This window comes from Falco peregrinus, chromosome 9, assembly GCF_023634155.1.
Source record: "Falco peregrinus isolate bFalPer1 chromosome 9, bFalPer1.pri, whole genome shotgun sequence".
In the NCBI taxonomy this organism is placed as follows: Eukaryota; Metazoa; Chordata; class Aves; order Falconiformes; family Falconidae; genus Falco; species Falco peregrinus.
Window position 1 is genome coordinate 17,624,529 of NC_073729.1, and position 15,982 is coordinate 17,640,510.

Consider the following 15,982-nt stretch of genomic DNA (forward strand, 5'->3'; position numbering starts at 1 on the left):
ATCTGTTACTACTGACCATGAGCAGCTGGACTTGCCCACATGATCCTTTTACTGTTGGAATCAGTCTTGCTGGGTGTAAAACATCTGGAAATGGTGTGAATATTGCAGAATGAAGTATAAAGCCTTTGAGTTTGTGTTACCCACCTTTCACCTCCTGTTTTCAGAAAGTTATTTTAACTTCATGACTTTGCTGATCTTAAATTTGTCCAGTGCTTGGAGCAGTAAGAGAAGGTATAAAGATAGGCTTGTTCCTTCACTTGAGTCCCTTTTCTGCTTGTTCATTTAATGTTTGGCTATTTCTGTTTGTTTTATTTGTTTGTTTTGGTTTGTTTTTTTTAATTTGATTTCAAAGGTGGGCTTTTAATAGGGGAAACTGGAAATGCATTTCTGAGGTTCTGGGGGGCAAACAATGCTGGAACTGTGACAGCAGGGGAGCTTAGACCAAGCGAGACTTTTGTTAAAATGGTTGTACATTGTGCTAATGGAAAATGCTCAAGGGCATGTTCTCCACATTTTTTCCGCAAACCAGAAAGGCAAAGTTGATTTACTTGGTGTTAAAGATGCTGCATTGTTCTTGGTGGGTTTATTATATGTTATTCATTTAAATACATAGCTAACTTACCTTAGTGGATGTTGCTGGTACTAAGAATGTATATGTTTGTCTGACGGACAACCCCAGGTGAGATTTGCCTTCCTGCACAATCAATTGGGCCCTTCCACTTCCCCTTCCAGCCAGTGAGAGCAGATGAATTCTGAACAGAAGTTCAGAAATCTGTTGTATACTTGAAAGCTGCTTATTTGTGTTTTTCTTCCAGAAGTTACTGATTCTCCTTCCTGACAATCACAGAAGAGGAAAGAAGGAAACATTTGCTTTCATTTAAATAAAAAATAATACCAAAAATAATACAATGTTTATATGTGCATCCTGTTACTGTGGTTACCCTGAATATTTCAGATACTTAGTGAAAGGACACTTGTGTTCCTCAGCAGCAGCACTTGCAGCGTGTGTGCAAATTGCATTTTATTTCTCATCTGCTAGTGCTGAGTACAGATTGCATCAGCCCACCCTACTTTTCTTTTACTATCCTGAAATTTTCCCTGTAAGTGTTCTGTCTGATACCTCTAGTTAAACTTCTAGTTTATTCGTGCTTTGTTGTCTACTGAGAATGGGAAAGAACTGTAACGTGTAGTTGCTGACATTCACTTTTTACTAGTGATGACTGTTACGGTAATGTCACAGAGTTTTCCTTATTATCTTTATCTCCCCAAAAAGGCTGGTTCTTACCCCAACTTATTTAGAAATCAGCATAAAGCTCTAATTTTTTCTTTTTACCCATCAGTTGTGCAACTGAAAGCAAAAACTACCCCACTGCTCATTAAAAAGTATAGGATGGACTTACTTTTATGGCTCTGGTTGGAGTATTGAATTGATGCGCTTTCGTGTTTATCCTTATGCTGCCATAGCTCCCCGTACCTGGCAGGAAAGTGTGTGTAGCTCCAAAATATGCCGACATCTACTCTTTAGAGCAGCTTTATGAAATTCAACAGTGCAAGTGTGTATGAGAGGACCGTGGGGAAAGGGGGAGAGTAGCAGAAGGGAAGAAGCGTGTCCTAGCAGCCAAAGTAGCCTAAGCTACATTCATACTTGCTTCTGCGATGCCTAGGTGACAAAATAAAAATTAAATACTTTCTGCTACTACGGATGTAGGTGATTACTGAAGCATGTGACTATAATGTTCTCCTCACAATTATTCTCTCCGTGAATCCTACCCCCAGGCCCGTGCAGTCTCAGTGTTCCGCGGCTCCCCGTGGCAGCCACTGACTAGAGGTACTGAGTTTACAGCTGCCGTCAGGTAAAAAAGCTGCAACTTTTGTGCAATTTTTTTTTTTTTTTTTTTAATCTTTAACGTCTCCTGGGATCTGCTCTCGTTAATTCCGGTGAAGAACCCCCGCTTCTTCCGAGGGAGACCCCTGAGGCGGAGGGCGGGCCCGACCTGCGGCGGCAGCCCCCGGGCGACGGGCGGAGCCGCGCTCCCGCCCTGCCCCGGCAGCGGTCACGTGCAGCGGGCGGGGCCGCCGGGCGGGCGCAGCCCTCCCGTCCCGCCCCCTCCTCCGTCCCATCCCCTCGCACCCCGGCGGCGGCGGCACGGCGGGAGCTCGTTGCTTGCTGCTGATGGAAGTGGGTGCCGGCGCTGAGGCGGAGCCGCTGTTGCCCCCGCGCAGCTGGCGAGCCGGCCGGGGGCTGCGGCGGGCCGGTGGCGGTGCCCGCTCCGCCGCGGAGGACGGTGAGTGCGGTGGGGCGGGCGGGGGCGGTGTGCCCGGGGCCCGGCACCGCGGGCCGGGCGGGCCGCGCTGAGGTGGCCGGTGCCTGAGGCGGTGAGGAGGCCGGCGCGCCTCTTGCCTTTCCTCCCGCGCTGCCGCTCTCCGGGCAGCGGGCGGGCCGGGCCATGGAGGAGCGAAGCCCCCGGCCTGCGGCGGGGCCGAGTCTCGGCGGGGCTCGCCGCCCCGTCGGTTTTCGGCGGCAGCTCCGCTTGGGCCGGTGCTGAGGGATCCGCTGCGGTCGCCCGGGCTGGCTGAGCCGCTATCGCAGACCTTAGGTACAAGCCTTGCCCTGCTGCAGCGTGAGACTTGATTTTATGTCCCCCAATTATTTATTTATTTTTTTAACGTGCTGGCAAGTTTTTTTTCTGTAACTCGGCGAATGTCAGAGGTCTGGCTTCTCAATTTCCCCAGGAAAGGCTCCTTTGGAGACCTCAAGTTCTCTATTTCCAGGGTATCATCACTGAAGTGAACCTTCTCTTTTTGTTGCCTGTTTACTCGTTGCCCGAAGCGCAGGGGGCCGTGAGGGGTCCTGCACCCCCAAACCGAGCAGCGCTTCCATCCTCATTTGTGACTAAGTGTCACTTGCTGTGACTAAGAGTTGCAGAATATATTGTGTGTCTGTGGTAGCGTGTATGGAGAATGTGTAGTTGGGTTGGTTCTTTTTTTAAAAAACCTGGAATTGTTAAATATTTCTTGGTAACTTCCCTGTTTTAGTTTTGTATTAGCAACAGTTGCTTAGATATCGCCCTTTCAAAATCTTTGGGATCAGCACTAGGCTGGCTTGTGCTCCAAGAACCTAAGGCTTTCGCTTGTCCCTGTTTATCCTTTTAACTAATACTGTACCTTTAAACAACTTTTTTTTTATATCGCTGTTGTGTCCTGTCTTGAAAGAGATAAGATCTTTGTGGCTTGGGCATAGCTTATCTCCTGTTTACGCTCAGCCTCTTTTGCGCAGTGGTTCATGTAAGAATTAGTAAGTATAAAACTGTGTTGTTGCTTATGCTCAGATAAATAGTGACATGTAAAAGCTGCTTGTGGTCTTCGTAGAAAATAAATGCCGCTGAATCATGTCGGATGTAAAATCATCCGGGACTTGGATCCGTGGCGTTTCTGGCATTGCTTGGCATCTGGAGAATGTGCTAGCACTGGGACTGACTCTTTCTCACTGTATCTGGTGCTGAGATCGCTGTCTCCTGTGAGGAGGCAGTATTAAGTGCTGCTTGGGACACTTCCCCTCTGAGACAAGGTTACACTAGCACTTATTTTGTGTATCTCTAGCCCCCTCAGCTTGCTTTCTTCCTCTTTATTTGTCATTTTGGCCTTAACTGCCTTAGTCTCTCTTGTTGGCTTAATTGCCAGTTTAGCTACTCAAAGGTCCTAACTCAGGTGAGCACAGGTGATTGCCTTTTACTATGTATGTATCTTCATATAGGTTTAGTAATGGGTTTTGAAATGTTGCATAGTAACTAATTTGGTGATTCTCCCCCCCCCCCCCCCCCCCCCCTCCTTTGTACTTCACCCCTTTCTGTGTCTTAAACTCTGATCTGTTTGATATGGTAATAATGACTCCCAGGGCAAATTAAAAAAGGACTTAATGTTGTTCTTAACTGGTTGGAGATTTCTACTGGTTTTGGAGAGAATGAGATCAGTCTAAGTCTCAGTATCTTCATGAAACAAAAGTAAAAATGCCTACAGCTCTAGTGTCTGATTTTTCCAGCTTTAGTTGACTGTACAGTTTTTGAAAGAATGATTTGATGGAAGCTCCATTAAGATGTGTGTTACTTAAGACTTAGCTTTGTATAGAAATATTCCAGTCTTGTGATAGCTTGTTAACTAATAGTGTAATCTAGCTTCTTAAGGTGAATGTAAGGGAGAACCTTTTCACAAAATACAGAGAAGTGCATGATATGTTTGAGACTACTACTATTATTAATTTCATTTAATGCATGGTGCTGCTGACAGAGCAAACATGGCAGGAGCTGTCTCTTTACTTTTTGCATGTGTATAGTGCCCTTTGTCATGAGAACCATGGTTGTGGTGCTTCTCTTAACTAATATGCAAGCTGTACCCTTAACTAAAATACAGTGAGTGATTCTTATTTCTTTTTAACTTCATAGGTACTGGAGCTGATCATGACCTTTATATAAACCAAGCTGTAGTATTTATTGAAGATGCAATACAGGTAAATAAGTCATTTGTTAGCTGTTATACTTCTCGTGCTGGATATTTGTTGTATATTCTGGTAGTTTTCAAGTTTCTATGCATTCAGGCGATCTCCTTGTAACATTGTGTTGATTCACAAAGCAAAATCAGACTTCCAGATTCCTGTGGTATGAAAGTTTCTATGAGCTTCTGCCTAGGAGAAACATGTTGTCTATACAATGAAATAGATGGTGTCTTCTCTTCAAGCTTGTCAAAAGAGTTGGTTTATGGGGTGGTTTTTGGTTTAGGGTTGTTGGGTTTTTTTGTGAGAGTGACTGGCCTTACTGCTGAAAGAAACTGAGTATACCCTGTAATTTGCCTTTAAATCTGACTGTTTGCATAGCTTAGGAGCTGGTGGAGTTTAAGGTTAGCTTCAAGTGAGGAGCTGGGACTCTTGCTTCAGCTGAACATCTTGCTTTTGCCAGTCTTCATTCTTTCTTTGTCTCTCCTTTTCTGCAGATTCCTAGATCCTGTTATCTCCCAGTTATTACTTGCAGGCAGTGGGAATGCTGGAGGGCAATTCTTGAGCTCTCTTGCTGCATTCGGATAGCTTTTGGTTGGGAGGTTTCAGGGCGGGGTGTCTGTGTGTATGTGTGCACACAGAATCAGACATATTTTAGGTGCAAACACCTTTCTGGAACAGATACTTCTCAGCAGAGGCAGAGTAACAGCAGCAGAGGAGGGTCTGAGCAGATTTCAGCAAAAGCAAGCTTGTTCTGATGAATCATAGGTCCTTCTGTGACTGTTAAACATCTTCTGTTTAAAGTAGTATGTTGAGGTCTCCTATATTCAGAACTAATTTGTTTGCATCTTATTGCTTTTTGGGATAGAAAAGCGAAAGAAGATGCATGAATGGTATGTATGCTAGAAGGGCGAACTAAATGGGTGGACCATTTTGATGAGTACATGGAACAGGAACTGTAATGATGATAATGTTTGCTTTTGATGACTGCCACCCAGTTTGATCATCTGAGCAATGTGTGATTTTCAGATTAGGGAGACTTCGGTAAAACCTTTCCCATTACACGCATGTGACTACAGCTATGATCATTGGTGACTGATTAATAATGTGTACAATAATTTCTTTATTGTGAAACTGGAATTGTCTCAAGACCTGAGCTTTGTTGATTTGAACTTGGTTTATTTTGGTAACTTAATCTTTGCCTTTGAGGCAGACTGAATGTAACGCTTGAATTATCCTTTTTGCTTTCTGCCTTCAGTATCGATCTATAAATCACCGTGTGGACTCCAAATCCCTGTGGCTTTATCGATGGTACTATTCAAGAACTTGCCAGTGGTAAGAACTTGGTATTCTTTTTTGCTTTTTCATTTAGGAGTAAGTCTTTATAAAAATTTATTCTTCATTTTTCTTTTTGTTAAATAATTAGATAATTGTGCTTTTATCCTTTTTAGAACTTACTGTAGGTAGCAAGTCATTTGACTACACATGAACAGGATAGAAATGGAAAGCAACAAGTTATATGAAAGTATGGTCATGTAGATTGGCTCTTTAGAACAGCCATAGGACCATTGCAGACCTGTTTTATAGCACTGTGTGTTAGGACTTTTCTCAAGTGGCTGTTTCTACATGTGTTAAATAGTAGCAAGGTTGTCTGCTGCCGTTAGTTTCAGAAGAATACTACTGAAGATTATTTAGTGGTCAGCAGTTACATTATGCTAATGCAGGCAACAGCATGCTAATCAAGTGCTGTGTTGTGGTCTAACCCATTTGTGATAAATATGATGCTATAAACTTGGTTTACTTCTAAGAAAATTGCTTTGCAGTAGGTGTTTTGTTGTTATTCACTCATTTTTGGGTTTGGTGTGTTTTGGGGTGGTTTTGTGGGTTGTTAGTTTTTTGTGGTTGGTTTTTGTTTGTTTGTTTGTTTGTTTTTTTAATTTCATCTCTATCCTAACAGGATTTTGAGTTTAACCATTACTGTAATCCTGGCATTGGCTTTTATTGAAAAGCCTTCTTCGCTTACTATCACGTCAGATGTACGATACCGCCTTCCTGCGTGGAATCCTCCGTGTGGCCTAACAGAAAGCATTGAGCTGATTTGCTTTCTGGTGTTCGTGGTTGATGTATCCGTGAAGGTAAGCATTGCATTCATCTGGTATCGAATGAAATACTTGGTGTGTTGGGCAGCTCAGTAGATATAGTCAGTGTGGCTTGTCTCTGTTTTCATGTTTTGGAAAATGTCTTGGAACTGTTACTCAAATCTTGGATTTGCGTGATGAGATTGCTTTGTTTTTAATAAAGCCTTACTTTAAGGAGAAATTGGTAAATGCATATTTTCTGAATGATTTTTTTTTTTAACCTAAGAAATGTAAACTCCTGTTTCTGTAGAAAAAGTGAAATAAATTTTGCTAAGAATACAATGATATTGGCTTAGCTGCTTGTATTAGGCTATAAAATTCAGGGTACGTAATAGTCAAATATATGCCAGTTCATTTAAACAAAATTAATAATAATCAGAATCTGAACTTTTCTTTGGATACTTGTTTCTGGAAAACCTCTTTTTATCCATATTAAGTAGACATTTTTCTTGAATTCCAAGGATTCGCCTCACATGGCCTCTGTGCACCCCTCAGTTTTACTGCCCTTTATTTAGTTTTTGTAGAAAAATTCTCCAATTGGTGTATTTTTGTTTGGATTTAAGGGAGCTCTTTATGAGCACTTACTTAAAATGACAAATACTTGGAAAACAATTGATGCTGACTTATTAGTGTATTGGAATTTATTTTTTAAATCCTTTGGTTGTTGTTTTTTCTTCCCCAGAGTTACTTAATTGGATGGGAAGAATTTTGGAAAAATAAATGGCTAATGGCTTACATACTGACATTAATTGTTTCTCTTGCTGATTGGATTGTATCGCTAAGCTTTTTCTGCACAGAGGTAAGAACTGATTTCTGCAGAAACCAACAGCAGCTTAGTTGTGGAGAGTGGAAAGGAGAAGAACCTGCAAAGGGATAGTTAGCAGGGAGGATGCGGTATATTGGAAAATTAAGGGAGGAGGATGAGATGGTTCCATTTTGATCTTTTGGTCTTGGGTAGCTGGATAATACAACGAAACACAGAAAATGTTTGGTGTAATGTAGCTTCTCAGGGCATTCTGTTTGATTAATACAAGATGTGAGTTCATTGATAGAATTAGAGCTTTAATGCTATAGTCTGTCAACAATCAAAAAGCATAGAGAAAACTCTGGTTGCATAGCACCAATTTTGTCATACAGTTGGAGAATTATGTTCTTGTCTTAATTCAATGGCAGAGTCTACATCGTGACCACTGGTCACTGCTGACTAGGATGTGATGGTAGTATCAAAGAGGTGATCTTAAAATGTTGGAAGAAGATGTCACTTCAGCTTATAAGCATACAACTATAACCAAAATATGTATGTCCTTTTCATATTCAAGCTGAATAAATATCATGTGGCTGAAAGCAGTTAATTATCTAGGATGAAGATTGTGCTTACAGTATGGGAATATGCTTGAAAAGAATTAATTGTAAAATCTTTAGGTGTGGTAGTGGACAAGGAGTTTGAACAGGTGCCTCCCATGCAAAGCAGTGGTAGAAGGAGTAGTTTGACTGCTGGGATGTATGAACAAGGGAATATTGAGGAAAAAAATGGTTATTTTTGACATTTTTCCTGTTCCGTGTGGCCTTGAGAAGACCGATCCTAAAATGCAGGATGCTGAAATACTTTAAGTAGCTGATAAGTCACAGAAATAATTTGAAGGCTGGCAAACATCTTGAATGCAAGAATCAAACAGCTTAAATGCTTTAGTGCAGGGGTCCTCAAACTTTTTAAACAGGGAGCCGGTGCGCGGATGAAATGGCAGGCAGTCATCTGCGGCTGCTTGGTTTCCGCCCCCCAACCCCTGGTGCGCGGGGGGTTTCTGTAAATACCGGGGGCTGGATTGAGGAGCCTGGGGGGCCGTATCCGGCCCGTGGGCCCTAGTTTGAGGCCCCCTGCTTTAGTGTATCTTACGGAAAATAAAGACTGTCAGCTGTTTGAGTCCTGTCAGAGGCAGAAATTGCTGAGTAATAAGTGGGCCCTTTAATTATAAAAAAAACCGCGACAAATTGAAATCGAGCACTTGTTTTCAAAATGTGCATGTGTGTTTACTGAAAGAAGCTCACTATTAATTCCCTTTTTGAAATGGAACTTGGCAGAAAATATGGAAACGCCATCTCTTGGCCTGCTTCTTATGTCTACTGAGCAGTGAAGTTAGATTTTTTTATAATTAGTGGCCTGATCAGGCTATTGAAATGTCATAGCACATTTTTAAAGCAATTTATCATTCTTTTAACAAGGCACCCATAACTATAAAATCTTTTGCATATTTTGTGACTGCAGGGGGGGCAGATTTAGCTTCTGAGCACAGCTTTTTTACGTTAAACTGTTGACTTTGTTGATGTGTATCAGCTTTTTTTGACAAACTTGTATTAAAAATACTTGTGGCGCTAGTCTTGCGGGAACTTGATATCTGATCTGTTTGTTTTTGCAGGATGTGAGGATAAGAAGAATTCTTCGTCCTTTCTTTCTCCTTCAGAATTCTTCTATGATGAAAAAAACATTAAAAAGCATCAACAGCACATTGCCTGAAATGGCAAGGTAGGCAATAGCATAGAAAACATACTTTCACAGAAAGTGTATAGTTACCCTTAGTATTCTCGCGTGTGAGATCTGAGTAACTGTCTTCTTGATGGTCTCCAGCTGAGTGGTGGGTGAGATCAGGTAGCAGTGGATGGAGGTTGTGTTAACTTGTTGATTCCTTTAGTCTGTAAAATTTCTCTAGAATGCTTATAATGTGACTCTGTATGCGGCAGATAAGGCTTTTGATGCTAGTCGAGTGGGGGTTTTTAATTCTGTACGTGTCACATAGAGCCCTGTTTTAAGGGAAGAACTGGGGCATCATGTAGGCAAAGGTCTCTGCTGTGTTTCTCCAAGGCAGCTTCTCAGAAGTGTGGGTAGACATACATGTATTTGTCTTTCACTCCTGAGTGCCACACAAGAAGATAAACCTTTCTTGACATCTTCAGAGTGCTTCAGCTTTTTCATTTCTAAATTGTTTTAGCAGTATAAGTGTTAAATGTTACAGTCATGTTGAATTGGATATCCCACTGGAGAAATTGTAGCCAGACAGCATGATGATTTTTGAAGGAGTTCAGATACACAACCCATACCACCATAAGCGTGTGTCTTAAAGAACTTATTGTCCTTGCCTGTTTTAACTTGTTTTTAACCAACAAGTCCCAGGAGAATCAAAGCTGTACGTGATCCAACATGTTGTATTTTGGTAGGAAGGTATAAATGTGACCCTAACTTCAGCAAAACAAGTGTTTGAATCTCATTGACCACACAATTGTCTAAGCTCATGCTGGAATGATCTGAACAAGTGTGATTCTTACTTTGAGTCAAAACTTAGATCATCTTCTCTTATCTCCATACAGCTTCTTGACAATATCCCTAGTTTTCTTTATATGGCATCCTTTTGCATTTTTAAAAAAAGATATTAAAAATAATATAAAGTTGGTATTAATGCATGTGATATGTTTTCTTTCCAACAGTGTTGTTCTACTACTAGCTGTTCATCTCTCTCTCTTTACCATGTTTGCCATGCTGCTGTTTGCTCGAACAAAGGTAACTGATTATATTTATGCTTTGGTAGATCTCTGTGTGGGTTTTTTGTTTTTTTTCTTTACTCGCGTAGCTGCTGCCTATCTAGTTTTATAATCAAACTAGTGAAACTTGTTTCCCCCAAAAAAGTCATGTCACCTTGTCAAACTTCCTGGCATCAGTGTAAAGTCTGTTCAGAGAGATTTACCATGTGCATAGTATCCATGTACAGTGCTATTTCTGTAAGTGTGCATTAGAAGGCCCCTCAGAATAGTGTTAGAATATATTCATCCTTCAGTGAAGAATTTTTTCTAGACGCTGCTTTGCTGCTTATGTGATAACAATCCTTTCTACTCCACAACTGAAATCCTTCAGTCTTGCTGTAAGCTGTGACACATTATTTTTAGTTCTGCTGCTCAGAGCGAAGTCTGATGGTTCCATTCCAAAATGTGTTTGATGTCTTTATTTGTTTATGATGCTGCATATTGCTGGTATTGATGCTATTACCACAAGTGAGAAATTGAAAGTGTGTTTATACAAGAGGTTTCCTTATACAGCTCTCCAAATTGAGTTACTTTATCTGCTTTTGTTGAAACCTTTTATGCTGTTCTGTTTCAAGGCTCTTCATTTTGTCTCTTTTTGTTTATATTATCACGCATTTCTTTTATCTAGCTTTTTGCTAAGCTTAATTTCCTCTCTGTTTTCTTATCTTCCAATACTGGTATCCCTGGCTATGCCTTGGTAGGTTTTTGCCTGTTTTTGCCTGCATTACTCTGATGTTTTGGTTTCTGATCTCTTTGGGTTTTTCCTCAGTTTTTTCTTTTCCTGCTTCCAAAAAGCACATTTGAAATTTTGTAGTTAAAAGCACTTTTGTGTTCCAGTGCTCTGGGTATGTTCCCTTTCTCCTAAACTTCCTGTATCTTCATGTATCTTACTCAGATTTTATATTTTTTTTTGTCCTTACTTTTTATGGTCTTCCATAAATGTGTTCCTATTAGCACAAATATTTCTTGTGCACTTATCCCATAATTTTACTTCTCTTTAATCTCGGTTTTGCACCTTCATTCCCAGTGCAATTTGCGCTTGAGCCTGCCTTTAGTTGTCTTTATGGTCGGCAAATTCCTTGAATTCCTATGTTATAGAATTTCTAAGATTAGAAGCAGAGCTCTACCTTTCCCCCCCATTTGTTTAGCTGCATGCTGGATCTTTGTATTATCTCTGTATGTTGCATCTCATTTCAGTTACAAGCTTTCCCAGCAGATGGGAATGTAACTTGTATACCTAACCAGTCAATTTTGTATACATTTAGGTGAAAAATAACAAATCAGAGGGCAGACTTTCTTTTCTTTTTGTTTTTTCTAGTCTAATACTCATACAAACTAATTGTATCTAACATGGCAAAATACTGAAAGCAAGTTCTAAAGCTACCTTTAGTAATGAAATTTATGCCTCTAGATTTTTTTGCTTTGTCTTGTCTAATGTCCTCTAGAAGTATGTGTTCTTCCAGACTTTGCAGCAGATACAAAGGCTGTTTGTTCTGTGCTGCATGAATCATGTTTGTATTGTTTGCACTCTGTATCTTTTTTAGCTGTCTCTATTTCAACTTGGGGGAAAAAAATAAAGCATGCAGATGATCCAAGATTAACCTCTCAGCGTGGTTTTAATGAAAATTCTTATGCCATCTGAGCTTTAGCAGGGCATCTGATGCTTCCACTGAGCCACAAAACAATTGTGATGACCTTAGTTGCCAGAGTATTTGCAAGTATTTTTTGTGTGCTGTAGCACTGACTTTTTGAATACTTTTTTTTTCCTACAAGATGTTTAAGCTCTATGTGATGTTTTCCTTGATACTGTACCTAGCATTATGAATCTTCATACTTTTCAAAACAGAACAGTTGCCTGCTTTTTACCTGCTCAGCAACTCCTATAATGTGCACTAATGCTAGTTATAGATATGTTTCCTTTCTGTTCTTCAGTATAGCCAAAATGTATTTTAATATCATCCCCAATTTGTGTTACACTTTTGGACAAGTCCTGGAGTGTAGTCCTAGTGTATACAGCTCAGGGTGACTAGGTTTCCATCTATGCTGAGGTACGCTGTAGTTGGAATATCAAAGCAAGCAGCTTTCAGTCTACACTAATTTTTATAATGCGAGTTGAGACTGAAGATGTATTATTAGTCTGTGATTTTATTTTATTTTTTAACAAAATTCATATTTTGGGAGTCTTTATCTCCAGTACACTAGTACCTCTTGCAGGCTAAGAGGTGATGCTTTTTTATATCAGTCAAGGGTGAGTTCACATTCCTATATTGTCTGTGACTTTATTGTTCTTCCTGGATCTGAGGTGCTAGCCTGACATAATTTCTATATTGAACTTCATGTGTCTCTTAGCTTGCTCTTCCTCCTTATGTTTTTTAATGGCTGTTAGTAAGTGGAGTGACTGCATTGTATTCCTACACGTCCTAATTTTTGTGCTTGTCTCGTGCTTTTCTTGGTGGGTAGATTTGGTTGTGTCTGGAAGGAGTTGATTATTGCCCCCCATTTTTTTTTTTTTTTTTGTCTCCCCTTGTGTGTCCCCTCCTAAGATGGTCTTAGTGATTTTTGTGGTGTTTCTCTAACCATGAACATACCTTTGACTAGGATGGCCAGCAGGATAAGGAGTGGGTGGTGTATTTCCGGAATCTGCCAGATTCACTGACGACATTGCTGGTCCTACTAACTACTGCAAATAATCCTGATGGTGAGCAATCTTTCACAAATAATTCTTGTCTCTCTTTTCAAAGAATAATAGAGTAAGATTAACTTCAGACTACTAGAACCATTCTTTAAGCTAGTAGCTCTTAGTACAGCCAGAGGGAGGTTATATAAACATTTTTCAAGCCTTTAGAAACTTGATTCTTGCCTTTCCTTTGGTGTAATTATGTATACAACTCTAAAGGGGAGCTATATAAGAGCTTTTACCAGTTGCCAAAAAGTTGATAGAGGTCTCCAGTTTTCATTGTAAGCATTAAGTTCTTCTTTCCTTTTTTTTTTTCAAATCTGATACAGTAATGATTCCGGCATATTCTAAGAATCGAGCATATTCCATCTTCTTCATACTCTTCACCGTATTAGGTAAGTTACCTCTTGTCTTCAGTACTGTAAATGCACTTTAACTTCGATATTTGCGTAACAGCAAAAGAGTGGTTCGGTGTTTTGGTTTTTTTTTTCTCCTAGGAAATTTTAGTCATAAATTTCTCCCTTTTTTGTGTTTCTTCCAATTACTGTATATCTTGTAAGATAATATTCATGGATGGTACTTACAGTTTGGGGTTTTTTTCAGTGACATATTATAGGGGAGTAAATATACTGCAGTATTGTCAAACTTTACAAACATTTTTTGAAATCAAACACAAGAAGAAAAATCCTTTCAAAATTCTGCATCTGACTTATTATATGCATTGGAACTTCTCTGAGAAATAGATTAAGTATTTCAATAATTATTACTGCCCCTTTTTCTCCAACAGGCAACTTGTTTCTGATGAACTTGCTTACAGCAATAATATACAACCAGTTTCGAGGATATCTTCTGGTGAGTAAAGCATTCCCAATTTCTGTGTTCTGCCATAACTATGAATCTGTGAAGCCCTGAGTATTAGATGTTTCAACTGTATATTAAAGGAGTATGCCCATCCTGGTTGTAGACGTAGTTTTAAGATATAATGGCTCTTTGATGTAGCTACTTTTCCCCTTATGCTGTTGTAGCTTGATCCCCTTAAATGAAAAAATTACGTGGTTGTATACTTCCATGTGTGCTGTGGATCTGCAAATTTGACTATTATAAAACTGAACAAGTAACTTAAACTTGGTCTCTGTGAAGAAAACTTGCTGTACTATTTAAATTGTTACAAATCCTAGCACTTCATTTCTCCGAGTAGTACAGGAGTAGAAGGATAGCTTCGATTAAAAAAAAGAAAAATTGCTGACTAAAACACCTTCACATTTGGTATTTTTTGCTTTGTCCTTACCATGGTGGGCGGGTGTGATGATAGAATGATTAGGGCAGTCTGCTGCCTCTGGAAGATGGGCTTGAGCCTTGTGATTGTCTTGTACCAGAAGAAGAGGCAAATACCAGCAGGAATAGTGATTAATCTTGGTAGTATTGAGTCTCAACTAAAAGGAAAGTGTGCTTACTCTGCATGGAATGTCAGTCATCTGTGTAATACTTTAACATGCTTCTGGAAGATGCCTGATCATATGTGATTCTCTTAATTTTGTGGAATATGAATCTGATGTACAGTATAATGACCTCTTTTTGACTCAGGTGTCTATATTAGAGAAGTAAAAGCTGACAAAGTAAGTGTACTTTTGCATGTTGTTCAAGGAGTGTGCAATCTATGATGACAATTAAACTCATCACTAAAAGTTCTTTGTCTTTTATTAACAAGATGTGTGATGTGCTTTGTTGCATTATGTATGCTAGTTGTGTACTGTGAGCGTAGTCTGAATTTCCATGGCAGGAAACAGTGTAAGTGCTTTTGTTTTCTGTATGAAATTGTTCAACTACACCATCTGGGAGGAATTTTAATCACCGGAGGTAAGAGTATTTTAGAAAGCAGAGACTAAGTCAGTCAAATGAAAGATGGTCTCAGTTACTACCAATAAAATGTACTTCATCTAAGAGGTTAACCTTGTGACTTTCCTATTTCTATTCCAAAAAGAAGTAACTGACTGGGTAGGTGATGGAAGGAAGAGGCTGTGTGGGTGCAGCTGGAGATGGCTGGGACTGGGTTTATATCCAGCAATGAATACAGAACATCCAAGGTGCACCACAGCTACTCAGCAGTTAACACATGTAGTAGGTTAGTAGAAAATTACAGTGTTAGGCTAAGCATTAATGGTTATCACACTGATGCCACACAAGTGAATCTTTGATCAGGCAGTCATCAGTCAAAAGGGGAAGGGTCAGTCTGTTGTTCCTCAGAGCAGGCACAGTCTTGATCTAGCTGAGGTGCTGTCTTTGAGCTGTTTGAGATTTTTCTTTTGAGCGCTCTATAACTTCCGTGGTGAAATTTTTCTCTCGAGTTAGTTCTTCAACAATTTCAGTTCCACCAGTGTTATTTACTTTCTTGTTGAATATTCTATAAATCTTCACAGCTCGACAGCAATGTTTTTGATAAAGCTCAGTCAGGATAGTGCTATGCAAAAGCACTTGAGTCTGATGGCTAAACCTCGGGGTTGTAGGTTAAGTTTTTTTCCCCTTTGTGCCAGTACAGCGATGGCCTCTGTAGCTTGGAAGGAACAGTGTTCCCAACCGCGTACGTTCCAGCTGGTCGGTCTTATGTCTATGGTTTACTTCAGGTTTAGTGGTAGGGGAAACCCAGTGACTTTGGGCATATGATTTTTTTTTTTTTTCTTATCCTTATTTGCATATGATCTTGTAGTTCCTTAGTTAATTATTTTCTCCTTCACTTATATCTAGTCGTATAGTTCCTTCCCCTTATTTGTGTGCTCATATAGTTCATTTGGTCCTTCAGAGGAGTGGGGTTGAGGGCTTTGGGGGAAAAGTGAAATAATAGCTGCTCTAGTAGAACTCCAGAGAGAAGGTAAATTTGTTGACTAGGAAGCCCGAGGCAATGTCACACAGAAGGAATGGCCCCCACCCTCTTGTAGGAGAGGAGTGTTTAAACCTAGTATGTGCAAAGAGGAGTTCTTGTAATCCTTCCCTTCTGCTCTGTTCTTCCCTTCTTTCTCAGTTTTCCTCTTTCCCTTTGAGAGCATGCCATACTCTGACTCCCAATAATGGAGCTGAGTTTGAAAGTGATTACTATGAAAAAAAAAAAAAAATGAA

The 15,982-nt window shown here is 40.0% G+C and overlaps 1 protein-coding gene across 1 annotated transcript in view; it reads left to right on the forward strand.

Moving 5' to 3' along the window:
• The first annotated feature begins 2,106 nt into the window (after window positions 1–2,106).
• The window catches only part of TPCN2 (two pore segment channel 2), a 30,877-nt gene continuing 17,001 nt past the window's right edge, over window positions 2,107–15,982 (forward strand). The window contains exons 1-10 of the mRNA XM_055814424.1: window positions 2,107–2,285; window positions 4,440–4,504; window positions 5,745–5,821; window positions 6,444–6,621; window positions 7,307–7,423; window positions 9,039–9,145; window positions 10,102–10,174; window positions 12,793–12,892; window positions 13,201–13,266; window positions 13,659–13,723. Coding sequence (XP_055670399.1) covers window positions 2,174–2,285; window positions 4,440–4,504; window positions 5,745–5,821; window positions 6,444–6,621; window positions 7,307–7,423; window positions 9,039–9,145; window positions 10,102–10,174; window positions 12,793–12,892; window positions 13,201–13,266; window positions 13,659–13,723 — 960 coding nt within the window. The 5' untranslated portion in view covers window positions 2,107–2,173. The remainder of the gene's footprint in view (window positions 2,286–4,439; window positions 4,505–5,744; window positions 5,822–6,443; window positions 6,622–7,306; window positions 7,424–9,038; window positions 9,146–10,101; window positions 10,175–12,792; window positions 12,893–13,200; window positions 13,267–13,658; window positions 13,724–15,982) is intronic.